At 47.0% G+C, this 22,929-nt stretch overlaps 1 protein-coding gene across 1 annotated transcript; it reads right to left on the reverse strand.

Annotated features, from left to right (window-relative positions):
* Window positions 1-9,573: 9,573 nt before the first annotated feature.
* On the reverse strand, window positions 9,574-12,188 carry irf2bp2a (interferon regulatory factor 2 binding protein 2a). Its single transcript, XM_086180898.1, has 2 exons — window positions 11,016-12,188; window positions 9,574-10,693 (listed from the first exon to the last, which is right to left on the reverse strand). The coding sequence occupies exons 1-2, from the start codon at window positions 11,857-11,859 to the stop codon at window positions 9,975-9,977; spliced, it is 1,563 nt and encodes a 520-aa protein (XP_086037024.1). The 5' UTR covers window positions 11,860-12,188; the 3' UTR covers window positions 9,574-9,974.
* Between the last annotated feature and the right edge of the window lie 10,741 nt (window positions 12,189-22,929).

Genomic DNA, 22,929 nt, shown 5'->3' on the forward strand with positions numbered 1-22,929 from the left:
TGCCTACTGAGCGGTAAAGGCCTGCTGAACAGGAGGATTAGATGTCTGGTTTAGCATTTAGCACATGATGTCCCTTTGATGATGCTCTGACACACGAGTGATACAGTTTTTTGAGCATTTGATACTGTAAGAAAAGGGGAGGGAAAAAACTGGAAGGTTTTATAGTGTGTGTGTGTGTGTGTGTGTGTGTGTGTGTGTGTGTGTGTGTGTGTGTGCTCTTCTTGTTTCCCTGGCAACGGACATATTGACATGCTGCAGTGCTGCTGCTGGAAGTTGGCAGGGCACCAGGAAGCACCCTGCCTGCACACAATCTCACATTCTGTCTTTTGCCAGCATCACTCCTGCTTCACGCAATTCCCGCATCACTTTTTTGTTCTCCATCTTGGCGGGTTCCTGAGATCAGCTGAACACTGCACTGAAGACTAATGACTTGGGTGGATTGTGTGATGTGTGTGTGTGTGTGTGTGTGTGTGTGTGTGTGTGTGTGTGTGTGTGTGTGTGTGTGAGAGAGAGAGAGAGAAGTGGATGGAAATACAGCAAGAGAGACAGAGAGGGAGGCGAGGGAGGAAGGGAAGGAGGGAGAGAGGGGTGAGGTCTGTGCCATGCAGTGCTCGCATGTTAGGATGAATAGAGGGGAAAGGCGATCCTCGTGTTATGTTACATAGTACTGGCTGGGCTGGAGTGGGGGGCTGGGCCAGGGTGGGGGGCTGGGCTCCACATCAACAGATGGATAAACCCAGGAGAAGAATGTGTGCCAAGCGCCAACTGTATCAGCGGCTTGCTGGGGCATGAAAATGTCAGGTGTCAGCGACGAGCCACGCGTTCATTGCTATTTATATAATCCACCATGTGCTGGATGTACACATAAGGCCTTGAGAAGGAGAAAGGCAGGGGTTAAGGGTAAGAGTATTGCCAGGCAAAGGCGGAGCCGAGCAGGATAGATGGGAGGGTGACTCACCTCTCTATCAGCCAGACAGCCTGAGAGGTGCCTCCATGGCTCTATGTGTTCAGACAGATTGGGCAGGGAAATGTCAACACCAGGGAGGGTTGTGCATGGCTAACAACCTCATGGACAGATAAAGGCTAGCATTATCTCATCTGCCAAGCAACACTGCTGGTAAGACGTACTTAGACCCGGGGCAAGTGATGACTGGTCATGTTAGAAACATAGCAACGCATACCAGCTACTTGCCTTTTCAAGTGCCGTCTTTGTTTTCCTGCCGCAGTCTTGGCACGAGGGCATAAATGACACATGCAGTATGGAAAGGAAATTTGCAAAAAGCTCCATGCTCACAGGAAGAAATTAGCTTCTGCAATAAGTGACTGGCTGATGAACAAGTAACCCCATCAAAACACATCAGTTGGCATTTTGTTCCACGGCCCCTCAGGGTCTGTGTCAACTGCGTCCTTGTCCAGACAAAGCCTTCTAAACCCTGGATTTCATTTCCACATTGTGCCCCGGTGTCCCCTTCATTGTTGATTTTTCCACTATGTGCAAGGCCAGGGCATTTGTACCCGTCTGTTAGGCCCACGTCAAAAGAAAAAGTATCCGCTGTTGACGGCTAGGCCATTCTTGTTATTCATGTCATGCCTGGTGGTTTAGTAGGGCAGGGTGCAGAATTTTCCAGAAGCAGCTGTGTGCTAGTGGAGCTGACAGTGCGCCAGCCCAAAAGGGTTTCTATCTCTCTCCTTTCTCTCTCTCCAAAACCCCACAGCCCCTCCCTTCCCCTCCATCGGCATGTTTGGCTTAGTGCCCGGACTTACTCAAACTCACACTGAAACAGAAATATCCTCTCTCTCCCACTCCGCCCTCCCTCCCCTGAACATATCCCTCTGGCTCAACAGAGAAGCTTCCATCACTCCGGATGACATTGGATCATTTTTCTCCCCCTGCACATTCCAGCCAAAGAGAAGGACAAGGGAGGGGAGCGGCTGCTGTTTCTGCTCTGTGATTATATCATTACAGAGCAGCAGACGTGTATACAGTATATCAAGCACAACCTGTCATTAGCATACTTTATTTGATGATGGCTAAATACAAGTGTGCTTTTGTTGGATCCAACCGATTGGATCGCCTTTGTGCCAGTACCGCAGATCTGATTTGGGAATGCTTTTCCTCCGAGCGCTCCAAACTTGAGCTATAAAAACCCTTCTCCTATTTACTGTACCATTATCCCCAGACACCTGTTGTGAAATGCTCCGCCCGAGTTATCAGATACTCGAGCAAAGCTCTGCTAGTGGTTTAAATAAACCTGTCCGAGCGACAGTTGTGTAATGCACTCGAAGTCACCGGCTCCAATAATAGAACCCACCTGTCAAACACAGGCCCTGCTTGTTCTCTCTGTTGACCTGACCTCCTCTCGCTCCTTAACTCCACCTCAAATGTTCCATGGCTCGGAGACAACATAAACACTTCTCGAGAAAATTATTTCCAACAAGCCTAGACACAAAGGGAGGGAGGAACAAGGGGGCGAAATAAAAAGTAAGAATAGCGAATTTTGACTGGCAAAGGGGGAGCGAATAAAGACAATAAAAGCTTTATCCTGCCTCGGTGGAGATTGTGCCGTGGCTGCCACTCTAAAGCCTTGATTGACAACAACATTAGCACTCAGAGGAGAAATAGCTCCCACTCAGTTATGTAACATAGAAACTACAGTGAGATTGTAGATGGATATTAGTGTGCATGTGCTGTGTTTATGTGCAGGCATGTACACACAACGTATTCCCAGATAAAAACAAAAGTGACAGAATATCTAAGAGTGTTGTTCTTATCTTCTGACAACTGTATGGCGTCAAGGAGATGAAAGGCAACGTGCGACTCACTGAGGATCTCTCAGGAATCCTATATTTATGCAGCACATAAAAGTTGTCTCAGACATTTTTTTGTGGCGCTTTGTTGTTTGACGACCCGATGGTGAAAGTTTAATTGTGCGGTTGTGGTGGAGGCAGTTGATTTCGTAGCATGCAGACTCTCTGTGCTGTGTCCCATCTTGGAAAGGCAATAATTGTCCGTGGCTGAGGCCCTAAGCGGGGGGGGGGGGGGGGGGACAGACAAGGACAGGAGGAAATGAGTTGCTATGATCATCCCATAATACATCACCACAGATCTGCTGACACACCCCAGAAACCCAGCCATTCATCAGCCCAGCAGCCAGTTCCCTCGTCAGATGCGGACCGGCAAAGCAGAGACAGTTCAGCTACGGCATTTTACAACATCATAGCTGCTGTCCTAACACATATTTCTGATCCAAACCATTATTTGACATCATGTGCTTATCGTCCATAGTGTAACTTCAGGCACATTCTGTTTCCCTTACACGGGTTCTGTGCTGTTGTGTAGCTAACAAGGCTGTGCACAGATGGCCTCCACGAGCGCCGCATCCATTACAATCTCAAATTCTCAGCTGACTAAACAAGCACCTTACCTTGGTGTCACAAAGGGACATTCACCTGCTCACCTTCCACTCCCACCCGTTTACACACACACACACACACACACACACGCACGCACACACACACACACACACACACACACACACACACACACACACACACACACTCCAAAACACATCACTACCTCCACAAAGCTGAAAGCGCAGCAAAATTCAGTAGCGATAAAGAGGTGGCACATGTCTGAGCAGCAGACAGTAGATATGGCCTCAATCTGACCTGCACAGCGACCTGCACTCACCTCTATCCCATCACAAGTGGACAGTGCAGGTGTGAATTCCCAAGATGCATTGAGATCCAATCACTCAGTCAAAGGTAGCCAGGGCCACATGAGGCCACTTTTCAGGATGCTTCCATGATGTAAGAAAAAGCAAAAAGCAGAGTCCAACTGAAACTAAAATACATGTAACTTGTTACAACTGGGATCATTCGGTTCTAAATCAGATGGGCATGTAGGTCAACCAGCCCAGAGTTAAGGGTGGAATCATCATGGCAAATGCCTGGGCGAAAATCCCAATGTTGGTAGTCGGTTTTTCTTGAATAGTCTTTGAGGTTTGGGCACCTTTCAACGATAGCACCGCTGCGAGCTGCTTACCTTGTTTTGTAGGTGAACCAGATTGCAGCCAACAGTAAGGAGCAAACAGCCACATCCCCTTCATGTAGATGGACATGGACACTGAAGGACCACCCCCTCATCTTCAAAAACGCTATGCATGAACTGATTTTGTGCACAAACGCTGTTGCATTGTTATTGTAACATGATGCCTTAAAATGTCTCATAGAGATTTTTGATTATTTTGAGTGCATTAAACCTCTCACATTTCGTTTGCCGGGTAATAGACCGAGTCTTATTTCTTTGAATTTCCACCGGACGGGAAATGCATCGCTGTTTCATGCTGGTTAGAAACAACCACACATTGGTCTAAAAATGGAAATCTTATCAGAGTTTAACTGCATATCCTACAGGGAAGTGAGAGCTGATCACCGATGACACACATATGGAGATGTGATCTAATGCCAGCTGTGAGCTCATGGAGCTGCGATCGCAAGGTGTGATCGCAAGGTCCACGTTAATCACAGGCATGAACAGGTTCTCTGTTTGAATCGGTGATTTGATCCTGAAAAGATTTAGTTCTCTTGTCTTACAGAATACGTTACTTCTGCTTGAACTGTAGTTGGTTTATATCAGAGCAGCTGGATGAGAATCCTGGAGCAAAGCTGAGCTAGCTGCTTATGTTTGCTTTTCCATCCATCCATCCATTTTCTACCGCTTATCCTGTTCAGGGTCACTGGGGGGCTGGAGCCTATCCCAGCATCCTTCAGGGGAGAGTCAGGGTTCACCCTGGACGAGTCACCAGTCCATGGCAGGGCCAACACATAGAGACAGACAACCATTCACACTCACAGCCACACCTACGGTCAATTTAGAGTCTGGATTAACCTGGTCCCCTCTTGATGTCTTTGGACTGTGGGAGGAAGCTGGAATACTGGGAGAGAACCCACGCAGACACAGGGAGAACATGGAGACTCCACATAGAAAGACCCGTGCCTGAGCATGGGCTCGAACCCAGAACCTTCTTTCTGTGAAGCGACAGTGCTGACCACTGCACCACCGTGCTGCCCATGTTTACTTTTAGCCTTCTTCAATTGAGAGCTAAATCTAACTTTAGCCTGGCATCTCAGGGGGGTGGGGGGGTAGAATGTTGCTGTAGCTGGCATGCCTCTCGTGGAGACTCAGAATATATACAACCAAAAGGAAGAGTTTAGCAGGAGATTAAGGGGAGTCATGACTTTAGTAGGATGTCTATAGCTGTTAAAATAGGCAAAGTATTTTTACATTATACATCCAACACACAAGGCTTAAATTTAGAACTCCTTGTGGGCTTCATTCTGCTGCCACATTGTTATGTACTGAGCATTCTCGATTGCAGCAGATAACGCCCTCCTCTCTCACCTCCCATTTTTCATTTGGCATAGTAGCAGCACGCCATCTTATCAGCTGATCCTGAGCCAGAAGCCAGGAGTAGTTGCTCAGCAGAAAAAGAAGGGATTGTGCTGGGCTCGGCTATATAATGAGAAAAAGTCCAAACACTCATGGATCAGCCCAGTGCTTTGTCCTCATCTCTCACGTTGCCTCATTCCCTTGTTCATTTTTCATCCTCTCTCCTTTCATATTTTTGTCCTGGGCCTCCTTTCCTTCCTCTGCATTCTGCTCACTCTCCTCCTCCACCTCTCTCTCTCTCTCTCTCTCTCTCTCTAGCTCGCTCGCTGCTCCACTTACAAGATTTGGCAGCACTCCAAGATCTGAGAAAAACATTGGAGGCATAGCCTCGTTTTGATGTCTGGAAAGAGAGGGAGGCCGAGAGAGAGAGAGAGAGAGAGAGAGAGAGAGAGAGAGAGAGAGAGAGAGAGAGTCCTCATTTCCATTTCACAGACTTGATTCACAGCAACACCACAGCAGAAAGGAGAAATGCAGGAATACATAGCATGAGCGTAACCACCACTCGGAGAGGAAAAAGGATAAGGCAGGCATAGAAATACGATCGTAAGAAAAAACATTTACGAAAATAAAAAAATGTGATGCAGAGGTAAACATGAAGGACAGAGGGAGTGAAAAGGTAAAAACACATTTTCTTTAAAAAAAAAAAAAAAAAAAGATGGAACATTTTGTTTGTGTGACCTCAGTTTCTCACTGCTCTGCTTCATCCGAACAACAGCAACACAAAAAGGATCTGAACTAAGTGAACTCAGGCAGAGAAAACAAACTATTCGCAGGCTCTGCTGTACATGGATGTCAATAGCAGTCTGAGAGAAAACACAGTTGGCTCTCAGCATTGTAATCATCTTAACTTTGCAGGCCTTTATGGCCAACGAGCTAAACCAGTCCGATGAAAACCCTCCTGGATGCAGCCAAGAATCTGAAGGGAAATTTTACACATCCTGCGGATTCAGCCGTGCTCCTCCTAATTGCTGGTTGGAGCTCCAGACTCTCCCCCGGTGCTCAGAAGAGAAACCTTCATTGCTAGTCTCACAGGAGCCAGAGCCCAAATCCGAAGGGAAACTTTGATTGATGAAAATAAAAGAAAAAGGCAGATCCGAGAGCGTCCTCGATACAACATTTACTGTGACCTTGTTTTGCCTGACAGATCTAAAATTAACAGAGCGGATCAGTTATACTGGGAGCAGGCAAATGTAGACCAGACTCTCCTTTGGCGCATTTTTGTGCTAAACATAGATTGGTTAATAAAACAGCTGGATACATGTAATCTTTCACTGTCTCCCTCACAGGTCCACCCTCCACCCGGTCCATAACCGCCATGCAGCAGTTCAACTTAAGAGTGTTTTTCTCTGCAGACGGTTGAACAATGCCACGCTTTATCATTTATAGAAGCATTTCTTAACTAATGAACACAACACAAACGCTTATCTCGCAAGAAATATTGCACCGCATGTGCTTTAAACCGCACTCCAAAGACAACAACACTGAACTCTGACCAACCCAGTTACGGCTTCACCATCATATCTTTGTGTGACTGCGTGCCGACCAACGGTTCAGTTAACCATTAAAAGAGGAGAGGACGGCCGGGCTGCAGACTCCCGCTTCACCTATCTGTTATTGCCTTTCACTTAGCTTAATGAACAAGGGCCTGTCAAGTAAATCAATCCAGCAGTCAATGAGGGATTTTATGACCATTGATCGAGCGATATGTTGTAGCGACTTGATAAAGAATGACTGGGTTAGAGAGCTATTTCACAGCTGGAACATCAAATACTTGGATGTAATCCTGCGATCGTAGACAAAAGTGATCATAAAGCAGCCGACGCAGGGGGAGACTAAATTCATCTTTGCCTTGGGTGCTAACAGTTTCGCCCGACGCAGCCAGCATCTCCTACAGCAAGAAAAAAACAAATTCAAGTTAAACATTGAAAAGCCTCGGGTCGCCATAAGTACACAAATCAGTGAGTTATTAACCACAAATGTCATGAAAACAGAAGCTGTCATGAGTGGCAGTATAAACAACAGAATAAAATAGGTTTTTTGTCATCAACTCTATGTGACCTTGCTTTTGCATGCTGTTTGTTTACTGAAATCTCTCCACAATGTTCCTGCATATGAATGAGGCTGCACAGGAGCATCTGCCATGCACAGATTTCCCTGGTAACTATGCAACACCAGAGCAGAGTGTTATGACAGAGCCACTGCCAGGCACACATTATCACAGGATTACATGCAGGGCGAGCTATTTTAGTGAGCGCTGACTGAACAAACAGGTACCGGTTCTACCGGGATAAACATTTACGGGAGAGAGAAATGTTCCTTTAGGTGACATTGCATCATATCACGTTACGTCAACCCGCATCTCGTCTCCGATATTCTCGGATCTGGCCAGTTCAGTCAAAGGGCATGCAGGTCAAAGTGCTACTAATAAAAAACTGAGCTGTGTGTGTGTGTGTGTGTGTGTGTGTGTGTGTGTGTGTGTGTGTGTCAGAGGCAATCTGGAGTGGGTGTGTTGTTGACAGTTAAAAGCGAGTTTATCAAAGTGTGTTTCTGGTTTTAAAAGTCCAACTGATGAATGACTGGGAAAAAAAAAAAAAAAAACCTGAGAAGGGATTATAAACAAACAGCAGTCATCGAAATGTGCACTCGTCAAAAATCAGCCGCTTCACAGCTTTTGAGACTGAAATTCCTTTGTGAACGCTTTTATTTGCTCTTATTGTTTTGCTAAGGGTTCATTTTATCCCCCTATTTGTCTTTTCAAACAGGGCACAATAATGATCCGCGCCCTTGTGAGCGAGCTGAACAGTGGTGGGGGGCAAAGGCCATGTTTTCATTCAACATTATGAATCAATCGGGAGCTTTTTTAGAAAGTGGGTTGAGCCAAATATCATCTATAAAAGGACCACATTCATATCACTGCTGAGAGTCAAGTGAGGTAAATAAACCCCCCGATGATGAGAACACTCATTTCACTACCAAAGAAAACATTAGGATCCGTGCTGATTTTTCGGGATGGGGGGATGGGGTGGGGCTGCATTGACAGCTCAATAAAGCATGAGCAGGAAGCAGATTGTGTCTCAAATAATTACGCAACTGCCTACTACAGCAACCACCACCACACCACCCCCTCACCACACACACACACACACACACACACACACACACACACACATACACGCGCCCCCTCACCCTCCTCTTCCTCCGCTAGAACATATCCTCCATGCCTGTGTGCTGCTGCAGCGTCAGCTACATGGGAGTTCTTTGTCTGAAGAAGCGAGAAAAATCTCCAGATTGCTTCTCATTTGCAGGCACAGTAGCTGCCGTTTGTCGCTTAATGAATCCATAAGCTGCCGGCGATCTGTGGAGATGCTCTCAGCAGCCTCCTCGCCGTCACACAGGCTGAGTCGCCATCACACGGACACGTCGCCGTGAGTCTGGAGAGCTGCACACTGAGACCTGATCTTAATGAGTGACCCAGCGAGAGACAGAGTCAGAATCAGTGACGACAGATCGCACAAAAGCTCTTTTTCGTGTTCCAAATTCCAGCTTTGGGAATGTTTTTGGAGACTGTGGGATTCTCTCCCGATAAAGAGAGCCTCTGATGTCAGCACAGTTTGCATACAAGCTGGAAAATATGTGCTGCATGTCTAAACATTCTTCAGAATGATTAATTTCAGCAAAAGTTGTGTGGTTACACAACGTGCTTCCACTGTGGTATCGTGTTGACAATCACACACTGTCTCACATTACTGACTCAACAGATTCCAGCTGACTGAACATGACTTGGCACATATTTCTGTACGCTGCAATCGGTTGATGCACAAACTGTAGCATATCCGGGACGGTGTGCCATTTTTTCACGCTTTTACACGAGAGGCGTGTGTGTGTGTGTGTGTGTGTGTGTGTGCGTGCGTGTGTGCAGAGGAGGTGCCTCGGTGCAGCTTGAAACAGTAGCCTACTTGTGTTGTGCAGCGTAAATCAAGTCTCCTGAGCCGTCACAACAAGCCAAAGAGAGAGAGTGAGAGAGAGCAGAGGGAGAGAGTGAAAGAGAGAGAGAGAGAGCCCCGGTTCTAATCTGTCTCGTGTAGCTTAATCACTCAAATGAAGCAAGCTCAGACAATAAGTTCATACAAGATCAGAAATTGTATTTGGCAATTTTTAAACAAGTGCATACAAGTACAGCTAAAAGCATTTCAGTTTTGCCAAGTGCTCGTAGAGTAGCATTAGTCACATTCTACGTTAAACAGGAACTGCCACCAGACCTAGAAGTACATCAAGAATTTTGTTAAACATCAACAAAGAGGAACGTAGTCCATTATAATGAGTACATACCTTTATCTTCAAAAATATAGAAACACAATGTATTCAAAAATCAAAAATTATACAACCATGTTTACGAAGTATACTCTTCCCTTGGGTCCAATATGTACAAGTCCGTTAGTTGGTTTGAATGGTATGTATGTGATATTTATATATTTATACTCATATTTTTGCTTCCCCTCCCCATAGAAGTGTTCAGACAAAATCAAGGGTCCCTCTCCTTTTTTACTTTGACGTCTCCTGCAAGGATGGTGGCGATTTCTCCTTGCATGAAAGCCCACGGTACGTTCGAGCCAACCAGGGGACATTTCTCACCACTTGGACAGTACACTTCACCCGTGGCACCTTGCTGCTTTATGCTTTCCCTCGAGCACGGGAAGCAGAACTTGTGAGAGGGCACAGACGGGCACTGAACAAAGTGTGTGTCCTCTAAACGCTCGTGACACAGCGTGCAGCACAGGGGTATGCTGCCGGGTACCGAGGAGTCCGGAATGCTTTGGGGGTGCACTTGGTCCATGCCTGGCACGTGGGGGGTACCAGCACCAGATGCATCTCTCTGCGTCAGCCTCCTCTGATTCATGGAGGACGGCGACAGGGGGCTGCTGCTGTTCCTGCGGGTGGTGGAGTGGACCTGGTTGGCGTCCTTGGGAGAGCTGTTCCCACCTGCATTGTCTGCCGCCATGATGAGCGCCGCCATGGGGGACTGGCCGTTCTGGGCAGCTTCTGGTGGGGTGGTGCGGGCGTGGGGGGATATTGTGGAAGGGGGAGAGGCGAAACTCGGAGGGGGAACCGGTGGCATTTTCAGTACGTCAGAAGGTGGTGGTAACCACTGCTGTCCTTCTCCATTCAGCTTGGCGGCCGTCCCCTCTCCCTCTGGCTCAGGAGATGCTTTTCTCTTCATAGTCCGGGGGTGTTTTCCTCTGTCTGGAGGTGGGAAAGGGTTAAACACAAGAGTTGAGTTGCACAGCTCAGACAAGGACAAACACACAGGAGGAGAGTCCTGAATTTTTACTGTTCCAGGCTGCCACACAGGCTGCACAATGGCAACAATAATAATAATGTTACTACTACGAATAAAAATAATAATGCACAGAAACGAGACACTCTTTTTTCTTTTTCTTTTTTTTACAGAAATGCAATATTCGAATTATCACCTGACCATTTTTAACCACTTGGGTGAATATTGACGTCATAATCCCTCAACCTGTAGAGAATAACCACGGTATTATTGACACGTCGCTCCTACCTGACTTGGTCGCGGTGGCGCTGCTCTCGTAGCCCATCACCCTTTGTTGCATAGCCGCATGGTCCTTCTTGAGCCGGTTGTCGAAGGTGTGCAGAGCCATCAGGTCCCTCACCGTCTTGCCTTTGCCCATCCAGTCCGGGTCAGCTCTGCCTTTGTGGATGTCGGAGATCTCCGGCGTGAGGCTGTCCGGTCTGTGTTTCTCCTTGCCTTCTCTGTCGTGCTCGGTACTGGAGACCGAGGCGGGTCTTTTGCCCAGGTCGGCGGGGCTACCGCCCGCTAGAGCGGTGGGGAGCCCCATCTGGCCCTGTCTACCGTTGACGGCGTGCACCGGAGGAATGCTCCCGTTAACCAAAGGCACTAGATTCGGGAGGACCGTGCTATTCCTGCGCGGGTTAGGGCTTTGGCGGTTCAGCTCAGGCGGCTCGTCGGGTTTAGGAAATCCATTGGGGACAGGAATGCCGTTCGCCTGCCTGCTAGACTGATACTCCGGACCCAGCCTGGGGGGGCGGTCGGAGGAGAGCGGGTAGCGGTCCAACGGCTGCGGCGGCCGGGAGCCTGGGTCCCCCGCCGCCGCCGCCGCCGCGTGGTTTATCGCCTGGATCTCCTTCCCGGAGAGCTGCGACTTCCCCGGCCCGGGAGACCTGCCCTCCTGAAAGCCGTGAGCCCTCTTGAGCTGCCGGGCCGTCTCGATGACAAACTCAATTCGGTCTGCTCCTTCATAGTTGACACATCCCCGACACACGGGCTCGGTAAAATCCCAGATCATAGCCCACGGCATGCGGGGCAGGTCGCATAAATAACACGACTGCCTCCTGGAAGAAGCAGCGACCGCCGCGGACGACATAGCAGCTCGTCGTCGACCCCCCGAAAAGAAACCCAAAATGATATCTTCTTGTCCTGTTTTTCGTCCCGAGCTCCCGTCACAAACGAATAAACAGCAAGTTCCTTTGGTGGGGGAAGAAAAAAAAAAGAAATGTCACAGCCGTAAACTGGTCCTCTCCCGGTTTTCAGAGCAACAAGGGTGAAGTTTTACAGGGAGAAGTTCATGTCGGTGTGTACTTTACTACGGCGCTGCTCTATCTATCTCCACTGACTCGCTACTACTGGCTCAATGTGGAGCAGTGACGTCACCACGGAGCTCTAAACGCCTGCTTCCACTTCAGTTTCTATTGACTTGATTTCTTCGACAGACCCCCCCCCCCACACACACACACACACACCACCTCCCCCCTCAGTTTACTGCAGCCTCTGTCACTCACTCTTCTTTTTTTTAATTTAATCACTTGATCCTCCGCCAAAACTGCACCCAGATCAGCTCCGACTGAAGGAAGCCCGCATTTCTTCTTCCTCGTTGTTGTTATTATTATTATTGTTGTTGTTGTTGTTGTTGTTCTGCAGAAATACGACACCAGCGAGCGTGAACGCGGTTAGGTTCTAAGTGTGAGTGCAGGTTATCAGGGAGTGAAACCCTCCAGTTGCCTGCTGCTTTGTCCTGAACTCACTGCTTTATCCGGTTTAGGCAGCTTGTTTTTCTCGGTGCGAAGCGCCTGGACTCCATGTGCTGCTGCCGCCGCCGCCGCCGCCGCTGTGCGATGAATGAGGTGGGTCCCCAACAAAAACAACCTTTTTCTTTTCTTTTTTTTTTGTAGAGTATTTTTGGAAATTGCTTATAATTTATAAGGGAATGTTTTTTTATTTTAATTTTGAAATTCCCAGATCTGCTTAATTTTGTGTGCCACCACCAGCATGAACTGTGCTGACCTGGGTTTGATATGCCCCCCCCCCCTCCATGTTCACATGAAGAGAGAGAGAGAGAGAGAGAGAGAGAGAGAGGGAGGAGGGAGGGGGGGCTCCATTAGCCATTAACCAGGAAGCTCTGTCATGAGGTGGGGATTTCCAGCTGGTGTCTTGAATGGAGCAGGGTTGCAGCATGAATATAGCTCTGCCCACATTTTTTTTTTTAGTGCACTTCCAAATATACTAAACAACTCCAGTGAATCAGCCGTCCGTCAATTAAAAGATAAGTCGAATACAAGCCACTATTAGGGGGTGATTGACGAGTAATGCAGTGGAAAAATGTAACAAGCAGCATGTCGTGAAGCAGCCAAAATCCCCTGAAGTAAAAGTGTAGGTTGGAACTGGAGGAGTGTCTCAGATTCCTCCCTCTCATCTGGTCTCATTCCAACTCATTGCAGTGTTTAGCCTCAGGCTTTTTTTGGGTGAGGCAATGCGTCTGAAACCTGCAGACACAAAGCAGGATATGTTTGTGCAAGTCCATGTGACGTTGGGAAGAAGAAAAAAAAAAAAAAAGGAAGCGAGATGTTTAGTCACGTACCCTCATCCGCCTCACCCATGTATGGGACATGAGGCCATTTGGCTCGCTGCCTGCCGCCTCCACCACACAACCGTGGTATGGGGCTCGCTTCAAAGCCGGCTGATATTCATCTGAGGTGCGCGATATTTGTAGCTGCCAGCATCTGAATGAAGCCGCACAATAATAGACGTTTAGTTCCTTTCAATCGAACTGTTGCCACCGCCTCCTTCTGGAGCTTCGGAACAACACCAGGAAGTGCGAGGCTTTCTGACACAGTTAGGAAACTACTCTTGTGAGGGACAAAACCAACAAATTCTCCCCTTAAGGTTGGTGGGAAGCCGTCATCTAAGGCTCTGATCCTTCTGCTCTGTAAATGTTGGTGCGGGCAAATAACTGCACACTATTATGCAAGACGGATACATGCTGGGATTCAATTAAATCCCAAATGACCTGATTCTACAATAGAGACATCCATTTGTCTCTTAAAAAAAAAAAAAAAAAGGCTGCAGAGGCTGCAGAGAGATTGTACTGAAGGCGAAAAGGTCTGAGAGGAAGCCAGACATGCACAGATGGCTGCGACTGGCAAAATGAAGCATGTATACAGTAAAATCATCACAGTGTGACCCGGCTGACGGCTGCCTAGTTTGAGAGTAGCTGCTAAACCAGATGGATCGGCTGCAGAATCCACTATGTCTTTTTCTTTTTTCTTCTTCTTTTTTTCTTTCCCTTTCAGCAGTAAGGAAAGTGAGGCATGAAATAGCTAAATAAAGAGTGAGAGGTCGGTGACGGCCAGGGGAATACCCAGCATGTGACAGCACCACAGGCCTGATGAGATGACGTTATTTTTGTTCTCGGAGCCTGTTGAATTTTATATTGGCCATCTTTTATTCATGGGAGAGAATGATTACAAATTCTCTCTGAAGTTTTCTGCCTAAGCGGAGCACAACACTGGCTGTTTTTTCTCCCCACCCCCCCCTCTCACTCCACCAGCACTTATATAACCTCCTTAGCTGCTGAGGTGAAACTGTAACATGTTGCAGTGACATAAAAGGAGACGGTGTGAGGACACATCGGGGGAGACGTGTACCCGGTGGATGACTAGAGCGGCCGGGGTTGGGGACGCAACGCAGCGAGGTAACCATGAAGGCGCTATTCGCCTGTTTATGCTGCTATTTTTAACCACAGCAAAGAAGTGCAGATACATTTTTGAAGCAACCGTCTGTCACACGCCCTGATTTATAAATAAAACGATTCTATTTCTACACGGGGAATTTAATAACAGCACATGCAGTTTGATATCTGTGTAAAATGGAGGAATTCAAATAAAATGGAGGGTCCATCGGCGAAAGGGAAAAATGCGCTGGGGCGACTGGAATCTGGGGGCTGGAGGCTGCAGAGGTGATGTCATTGGGCCAGAGCAAGAGGCGAGTGAAAAACAAGTCTCTCTCTTTATTCTGATCCTCTTTGCAGTCCCCGCGGGGGGGGGGGGGGGGGGGGGGGTCCTGGCAGTCAGCCAAGGCAAGGGCTGCTGGGAAATGGCAAAGGATGCCAAGCAGGCCCCACCGCCAACATTAGAAGCTCACATCTTTGTTCTCAGAAACCTGGTGTGCTGCCAAAGGCCTCATTTCAGCTCCATGGCATGATTACACTGGATGTAGGCCAACTACTGAGAGCCTGCTCTCCCTCCCTCCCTCCCTCGCCAGCTCTCCCTTTATGCTCCCTCCCTAGGCTCTCTCTCTCTTTTTCCAATGCCTTCAAAAGCTTTCTGCCAAACATGCAGCAGTTGCCATGGCTGCAGAGAATGGAACATAAAAAAGTGAGTAATGAGTCAGGCTTGGACACAGATGTGCCACATGTGTATCCATTTAGAGAAAAAAAAAAACCCAAGATGGTAACATATCCGCTTGATCGGCCTGGAGACAGGCGACTTGGTTAATAGCTGAGGGTTGGGTTTGGGGTTTTTTTTGTTGTTGGTTTTTTTTCATGGAGGGAGAAGAAAAAAAATCCCTGCAACAGAAAAATGTAAACAAGCAGCAGCTTTGTTTTCACATCCATTATTATACAGAAGTTTGTTTCTGTGGCTTGCATGCAGATGCACTTTGGGTAACCAGGAACAGGAAGGCCCCCGCTTTGCTTCCGTAATGTGTTTGAGTAAGCGTGCAGGCTTCATGAGGAGACAACGACATCATTTCCTGTCCGCTGGAAACCCCCAAACATTTTCGGTTACAACCTGATGTAAACAATCTTTCACTTGCATTTTTTTTTTTTTTTTTTTTTTTGGTACATCAACTGTTTCGGCTCCTGTGATTCACGATCCTCTCTGACCCACTGCTACGAGTGTTTCCATGTTTAACACCTTACTAGGAACATTCACATTTGACTCACACGCTAAGCATCTTCACCTGAGCTGTGCAATCATTCCAGCTGTGTGACAGAAGTGAAACTTGGACAAACTGTTCAAAATCTACGTCAGCTGCCTTCTCGAAGATAAGAAAGACACAAACATTTTCAACTCCCAGAAGGACGGGAGCAGCACGCTGGTGGCTGAATGGCCTGTTTGTTCTCACGTCTCATGCGAGGTCTGGAGCGATCCATTATCCTAAAGATCTTATGTGTAGAGTGTGTCACAGTGTGAGTTTGGAAGGGTTTTTTCTTTCCTTCCTGATGCTGGAGAGATTACATGTCTTTTTTTCTAGTCCAACCAAAAAGAATGAGGAGTATTTAGTCTTATGTAACCCCTCCCTTGGAGCCAAAATAAAACTTTCCCAAAGTGGGCTTATTTATTACCAGAGCTTGTGTCTATTTTAGAACTGTCTTACTAGAAAATGGACTCTGACGTCCCCGGTGAAGCAGTTAACACTGCAGTCTGGTTCCATTTCCAGGTGCGGAGGACATTATTTATTCACAGCCTTTTTTATTTTGACATTCCCACTGTCCTTTACTGTCGTTAGCCGGAGCACCCAAGTGATTTGTTTTAACTCCTTTGCATATATTCATTTGTTTAACCAAACAGTTGCATAAACCCTGATAAATAATACATAGAAATATGCGTGAACATGCATATTTATAACATCTTTATTTTGGTGGCTATTTCAGGGCTGCTGTTGGAGGAAGATCAAAGTTATTCGTTTTCTTGAAAGCAGATGAATATATAGGGACATGTGAGAGAACAAAATAACGCACGCGTGCGAGGAAGGAGCACCAGGAATAGCAAACGCTGACCTAATTTGCAGAAGTCTCATAATTGTGGGAGAAGTTGTTCATAGATAGCGTGTGGCTGATGGGGAAGATCATGGGTAAACGCAGGGAGAGTTTACAGATGTTCAGTTTTAATCAGGCCCACGCTAGCATTTGGAAACAGGCCTTTTTTGGTCGCGGCCATGAATCACTTGAGGTTGCCGTTCAGATTCCACAGATGACTGCCCTCTCTCTTTGATCGTCTGCTTTATGGAGGATGTTTCATCGTACACCGCGAGCGCCTGTACCAGAGATGTCTGTCCTCCTCTTTCCATAAAAGTGCAAGTTGTCATGATGGTGTGGCATTCATTATCCGCCTGTGGTTCTGCAGGCCTGGCGTCTGAGCAGCTGGGGAGCATTGGTTGTCACATTCCGCCTCCTGTGGCGGTGAGAGATGGGAGGGCAAGAGATGAATGCTGTCCCCCCGTCTGTGAGATAAAGCCCCTTTAACCGCAGCGTCTGGGCATCTGGGCACATGTTCACTCACCTCCCTCATCCACTTCAAAGCTTTGTCCCTGGACAAGACGGCGTGAATGACAAGCACAACATGTGAATCCAAGGACAGTCAGGATGAGTCCAACTCTAATCAACTAGCTGCAACTTAAGCATCAGTTCTCTCAGTGGGGAAAATGTCACTGACATCTGGAAACACTGCAGCAAAGTCTAGCCAGATAATCGGAACCATTTTGCTTGCCGGTAAAACAAAGGTTGCGATTGACATTTTGGTTAATGATTTTACAGACGTGCTCACCACGAGGTTTGTGTAACTTGTCTGATAGTTAGGCGGCTTTGGTTCCTCTTCAGTGAGTAGTTAACTCCGCAGGTCAAATGCGCAGGTCAAAACGAGGCTGACTCAAACTGCTCCGGTGTGACAACATTAACAGCTGTTTCTGCCACAGAAACAACGGACCAGATCTCAGTGGGTGTATTGCTATCTACTAAGCTTCAAAAATTAGAGACAAAAAAAAAGGGCTGCTTGCATGGATGAGTCAGTGTTAGGGATGCAAAAGAAGAGCTGGTTCCAAACTGTCCAGTCCATTAGAACAGTATACCCAAACAATGACATCATTGCTTCCTAACCGAGCAGCACCGCGTGCCCATTACAGAGGCTGTAATAACATTAGTGCCACGTGGGCTAGCTAAGCATGTGGTTTATCTGACTTAGAAAAAGCCACATGAAAACAAGTGCTGTCCAAATATTGTCTGTGGCACTGAAAACCTAATCAATATACAGTATTAGTCAGGAACAAATGAGGACTCGGTGGTGATTAAGATCTGATTATGACACTGACAAATCATTACACATTTTACACTTAAACAGAAAGTTATACAGGGTTGATTTATGTGCTTTGATGATGCTGGAAATTAGATTTTTAAAATTTAGACACAGAAAGAGACGAAGCAACCATGGAAGTCTTGTCACTTGTAGCAAAAACAGACAGTTCAGCTGCTGCAGAGGCGAAGTGGGAGAGCGAATGAATGAGGGCAGCCATCAGTGCTGATAGACGGATGGGAAATTCATTCCACCTGGCAACCAGATACTTGAATGTCGAGCGACCGACTTTCAACGATGCGCTGCTTCTAATGTATGCAGCTTTGCACAGAGCCTAGCTGGCTGTCTACCACTGTTTCCAGTCTTTATATGAAGCTAAGCTAACTTAGCATCCTTATAAAAACCAATGGGTGGAAATGGTTAACAATCTAAAATTGATATTTTATGAATATTTATTCATTAAAGCGTGGATCTGGGGCCGGTGTAGTAGTTACGAGTTGTCGAGGGATGATTGCAGGCCTGACATAGTGGATGGTTTAGTCACCACAGCATGCTCAGCTGAAACGCTACGGTAATAGTGTGGGAAGCACATGGAATAAATAGAAGAGCTTTGACGCAACGGTCCCAAAGGAGCAGCGAGAGCAGTGTGGGAAAGTTCAGTGCCCTTGAAGGAGTCTGATAAGCTCAAGGTGATATGAACCGGTGTGTTTGTATTGTGCAAATTTGTAACGACTACAAGCACGCTGCTGATAGAGAGCCGTCTTACACCATGTGTTTGCAGAAAACCTGCCTGTCCAAAGGGCACGTCGAGCTGGGTGTGTTGAATGTTATCCGAGCCATCCCAGTTGGAAATGCAATACTGGGGTTGTTTAACATAGTCGCCATACAGGTTTAGCTGTTTTGGAGCTGTTTGAACACATGAAAGTTGTGATTCCCCCCCCCCCCCCCCCTTAAGTGACGGGACCCACATTGTTCAGCAAGCTCGCAGATGTGTAACTTGACCTTGTTCTATGCAAATCAAAAGAAAGCTCTCTCTCAACAAAGCAGGATAAAGTTCACCTACACAGCGTTGCCACACAATGGGAGGGAGGAGTCAGACAGCCTTGAAGAGGAAATGGTTTCACTCTGACTGACAAGTCTGGCTACACCCAGGGTAGCCCTGAAGGACAACACACACCACCCTTCCCCGCTCTTATTTTCACATGTACATATCGACCTCGCTCATCAACAAACATCTTCGCAGAGAACTCGTTTCTGCCTTCCTTCCTGAGGCGGTGTGACGTGTTCCGCTCTCTCTCTCTCTCTCCTCTCATGATAAGAATCACTCTGATCAAAAATGTGGTTGCCTAACAACAAGGTGAACAAAGTTCACCTCCCTGGAAGTGCAAAAAAGAAAAAAAAGCTTAGGCATGATCTGCTCGGAGTTAACCATTTACAGGCAGGAAGAGGCTGTTTGAACTAGTTAACACAGCTATTCAGGACCTGAGCTCGCCGTTCATTAACACACAGCATGCAGAAACATGAAACTCATCAGGCCACAAGTCATCCGACACCAAGCCCGAGCCCCTTCCCCTTCCTCCTGCCAGAAAACAATGCACACAGGCAGTCAGAGCTGTGGTCCCATTATGAAACCGCTCTGTCACAAGACAAACGCCTCGCAGGAATGCTGTTGTGACACATGTGTGCTGTTGACACAAGAGTTAAACATTGAACTGCTCACACACACTTCAGCTGCCAAAAGGGTGGGAGCTTTAACCGCCCCAGCACTGGTTTCTGTTTATCTTTCCACTTTGGTTGGCTTGCCACCTCACGACAGTCACCAGGTTTATCAAAGGAAAGTCCTCCGACTGCAGCCAGGTGCAGCACAGAGCGAGGATTCGCAGCGCGGACAGACACGCCGCTCCACAACAGATTGTCTCCTATGTTCGGAGCTCTGTGGAGGTCAGCGGGTGCGTGTGTGCGTTGGATGTCATGTGGTGCTGATCTCTGGCTTGGTGCTGGTGCAGAGAGTTCAGCAGGAGTTCAGCACAGATTCATTATTCATGCTTCTCTGTGTTCCAAGTGATGGCACCGGAGAGCTTTTTCTCTCTGGAAAGTGCTCGTCTGTTCCCCCTCACTGTTTTTTCCTTTTTTAAATGAATTACAGAATTTGGGAGGTTTATTTATTCATGTCCATACCGGGGCTGTTAAAAAGCAGTCAGTGTTGGCGTGCGTATGAGCACAGGAAATGTTTCAGTGTAATTCTTTACAGAAGGGGGGGGGGGGGGGGGTTGTCTTCAGTTTAATGTGTGCTGGCAAGACTTTGAAAAATCCCTGCTTAACAATTCTAGGAAAGCCGAGCCACCTGGAAATCTCATGACTTCCCGAATCTAATTCCAGGCCGAGCTATCAGACGGTCTGACTAGCAGCTTTCATTGAGGGGTGTAAACACTGAATGTCAGGCATGTTTGCCAGAGCCAGTGTTGAATCAGGCATTAGAACTCATGTAACGCCTGCACTGAACTCGAATGCCCCGGCAAAGCCCTGATTATATTTTCTCCAGTCTAACAAAATCATAGAACATCGTGAACTCCCAGGAGAACACTGGCTGGACCCATGAACAGGCCTCTGCGTGCTCTGCACAGTCTATTCCTGTTGTCTTCAGATGCAGGCTGCAATTAACTATGACCATACACACACACACACACACACACACACACACACACACATTCACCAGTTTGATAACCTGTAATCTAAAAGGCTCAAAGAGCAAACAAGAGGGGTGGAAAAAAAAAAAAACACAGAGCAAAGGTATGACACCACCAAGGGAGAATCCAGAACAAAATCCCCTCTCATGTCACAGTGTGTGCTGCGTTGGCGGACCGTGACCTCATCCAAAGTTTACACTCAGCCGCCTCATGCTGCTTTGTTATCTTTGAAACTTGCAAACCAGCACATTCCAGGCCTCAGCGGCAACAAAAAAATGTCAGCGTGCAGATCCTGCAGCGCCGAGAGAAACCCAGATAAGCAAATAAATGAAAGCTTCACCTAGTGAGCCATTTTAGAGAGTAAAACACACTTTCACCAGGAGAAAGATGTATATGGGTCAGTTGTGGAGTCTGATTGGAGCTTTCGCGTGCGTGCTTACTCAGCAGCCTGCACCCAGCTTAGCTCGCATTCAGTCTTTTTTTAAACAGACCACCGGGTAGTAAATAGCTACGAGGAGGATCACAGCCTTCACAGCTGATTGGCTTGATGCTCGCCTGACATAAACAGGAAGCCGGCCGTGCAAGTCAGAGACGGGAGCAAACAAAGACGGAAGGACAAGAGACAAGCAGAAGGCCGGGGCAAGACAAAGACAGAATGTGTAAAAGCCTGAGGGACTTGGATTGAAGAGGCAAAAAAAAAAAGAAGAAGAAGAAAAGAAATAAGGCCTTTCTGTTTATAGCGTGCCATGTGAGTCATGGAGGAATTCAGCCGGTGATTCAGTTCTCTGCACCGTCAGCACGCAGCGGCATGATAATGGTGATGATGTGTAAAGTATTGCAGGAGGAAGAATCACACGGTCACAATGCTGACAAGAATCTCTCCGCCCCACCAGACTTTAACATACATCACCTGACCCAACTTAAACCAGACAGTTTTACTTTGCTGCCAGTTTATTGACTGTAATCCAGTGAATGAGACCACGCAGCAACTGGAAATGTCAGGCTTCTGTGTTTATTGTCATTGAAAAGTGTGTCGTTTTAGGCGAGGCTGCCCCTCCAACGGTGCACTTCTCCTCCGAGCCTGATATCAGATGAAGTGATTGGATTTATCAGGTTGCATGACTTCAGTTTAATGGTTTCACTTCCTGTATTCACCACTTTGGTTCATACTCGACAGGTTCCTTTTTTTTTTTTTTTGTTAACCCAAAAATAAAATGTCTTACTTAGTAAGGTGTCGGGTATCCATGAGCTGCGGTGGATATTACATTATATGCTGAATATATTTCATAAAGTGTCTGGAGGTCTGCCAGAGGGATGAATAACATTTCTGTCTTCAGTGTTTTGACGGTGGAGAACTTTGTTGAACACGTCTGTCCTAAATAGCAACTCACTGATCCACCATTTATTTTCTCAGTTCTGATCCAAATCCCGTACAAATCTGCCGACGTGGTTTCTGACACCCAAGCTTATCTTCTTGAATATTACTTCCATTATTGTTGTTGTCATGTTTGAGGCTTTAGTAGAAAAACATGACTCTTCTTATCCGACAGAATTAGAAATAAACACAAATGCTGCGGATTCGCCCGACGTCTGCTGGGATCGACTCAAGCCCCCCGTGACCCCGCGACCCTTAACGGATAATTGGGATAGAAACTAAATGGATGGACGAATGCTTTCGATTTAAATTTATTCCAAAGAAATGAATTGATCTGTACGTTTGGATGGAGGGCGAAGTCTCACGTTACAGCTCTGATCCAGTGTAATCTATGGAATGGAATCTGGAGCCGAACCGTTATTCAGACGTCTGATACGTGAACGAAGTCAGCTGATCAGCGGCACTCAACTTTGTATTGATTTGCAATAACAATTCCCTCTAAATGGACCTAATCCCTGCCAGAGCCACTCAGGTACACTCAGCCACTCTTACACCACTTTACTACTTTACACGTGCGTGTACTCACAGCTTTTTCAGACCTGAGTAAATCAGCTAATAATTGCTGATTGATCCTCCTTCAACAGCCAGGAGATGAGGGGTTGCCTCTCTGTTTTTTTGTTGCCGTATTTTTCTTGTGCGTGACTCTCAGCGTCACCACAACACAAGGAAGTGGCTGCTGTATAATCTTTGGTCGGTGTAGTAGAAGCAGCGTGGAGGACGGCGATGGTGTTGTCGCTGTTTTATTATTCTGCTTCTGTCTGTTTTTAAAACTCAGCACCAGCTGACCGCTGTTTGAGCGCCGCTGCTGGAACACGGACCGGTTGAATTTGGGGCAGAAATGGCAAAAAGCCACAGACTTTACCGCTCCTCGTGTGCATGCCAGTGACTGGAAGCGCCAGAACACGGTCACAAACGACCACGTTTAAACAAGTTTTTATGTTCCCACCAATCAGTGATAAATACTCACA

The sequence above is a fragment of the Aulostomus chinensis genome, chromosome 16 (assembly GCF_037954235.1).
Source record: "Aulostomus chinensis isolate RoL2024-O1b breed Wild chromosome 16, RoL_Achi_v1.0, whole genome shotgun sequence".
Classification (NCBI taxonomy): Eukaryota; Metazoa; Chordata; class Actinopteri; order Syngnathiformes; family Aulostomidae; genus Aulostomus; species Aulostomus chinensis.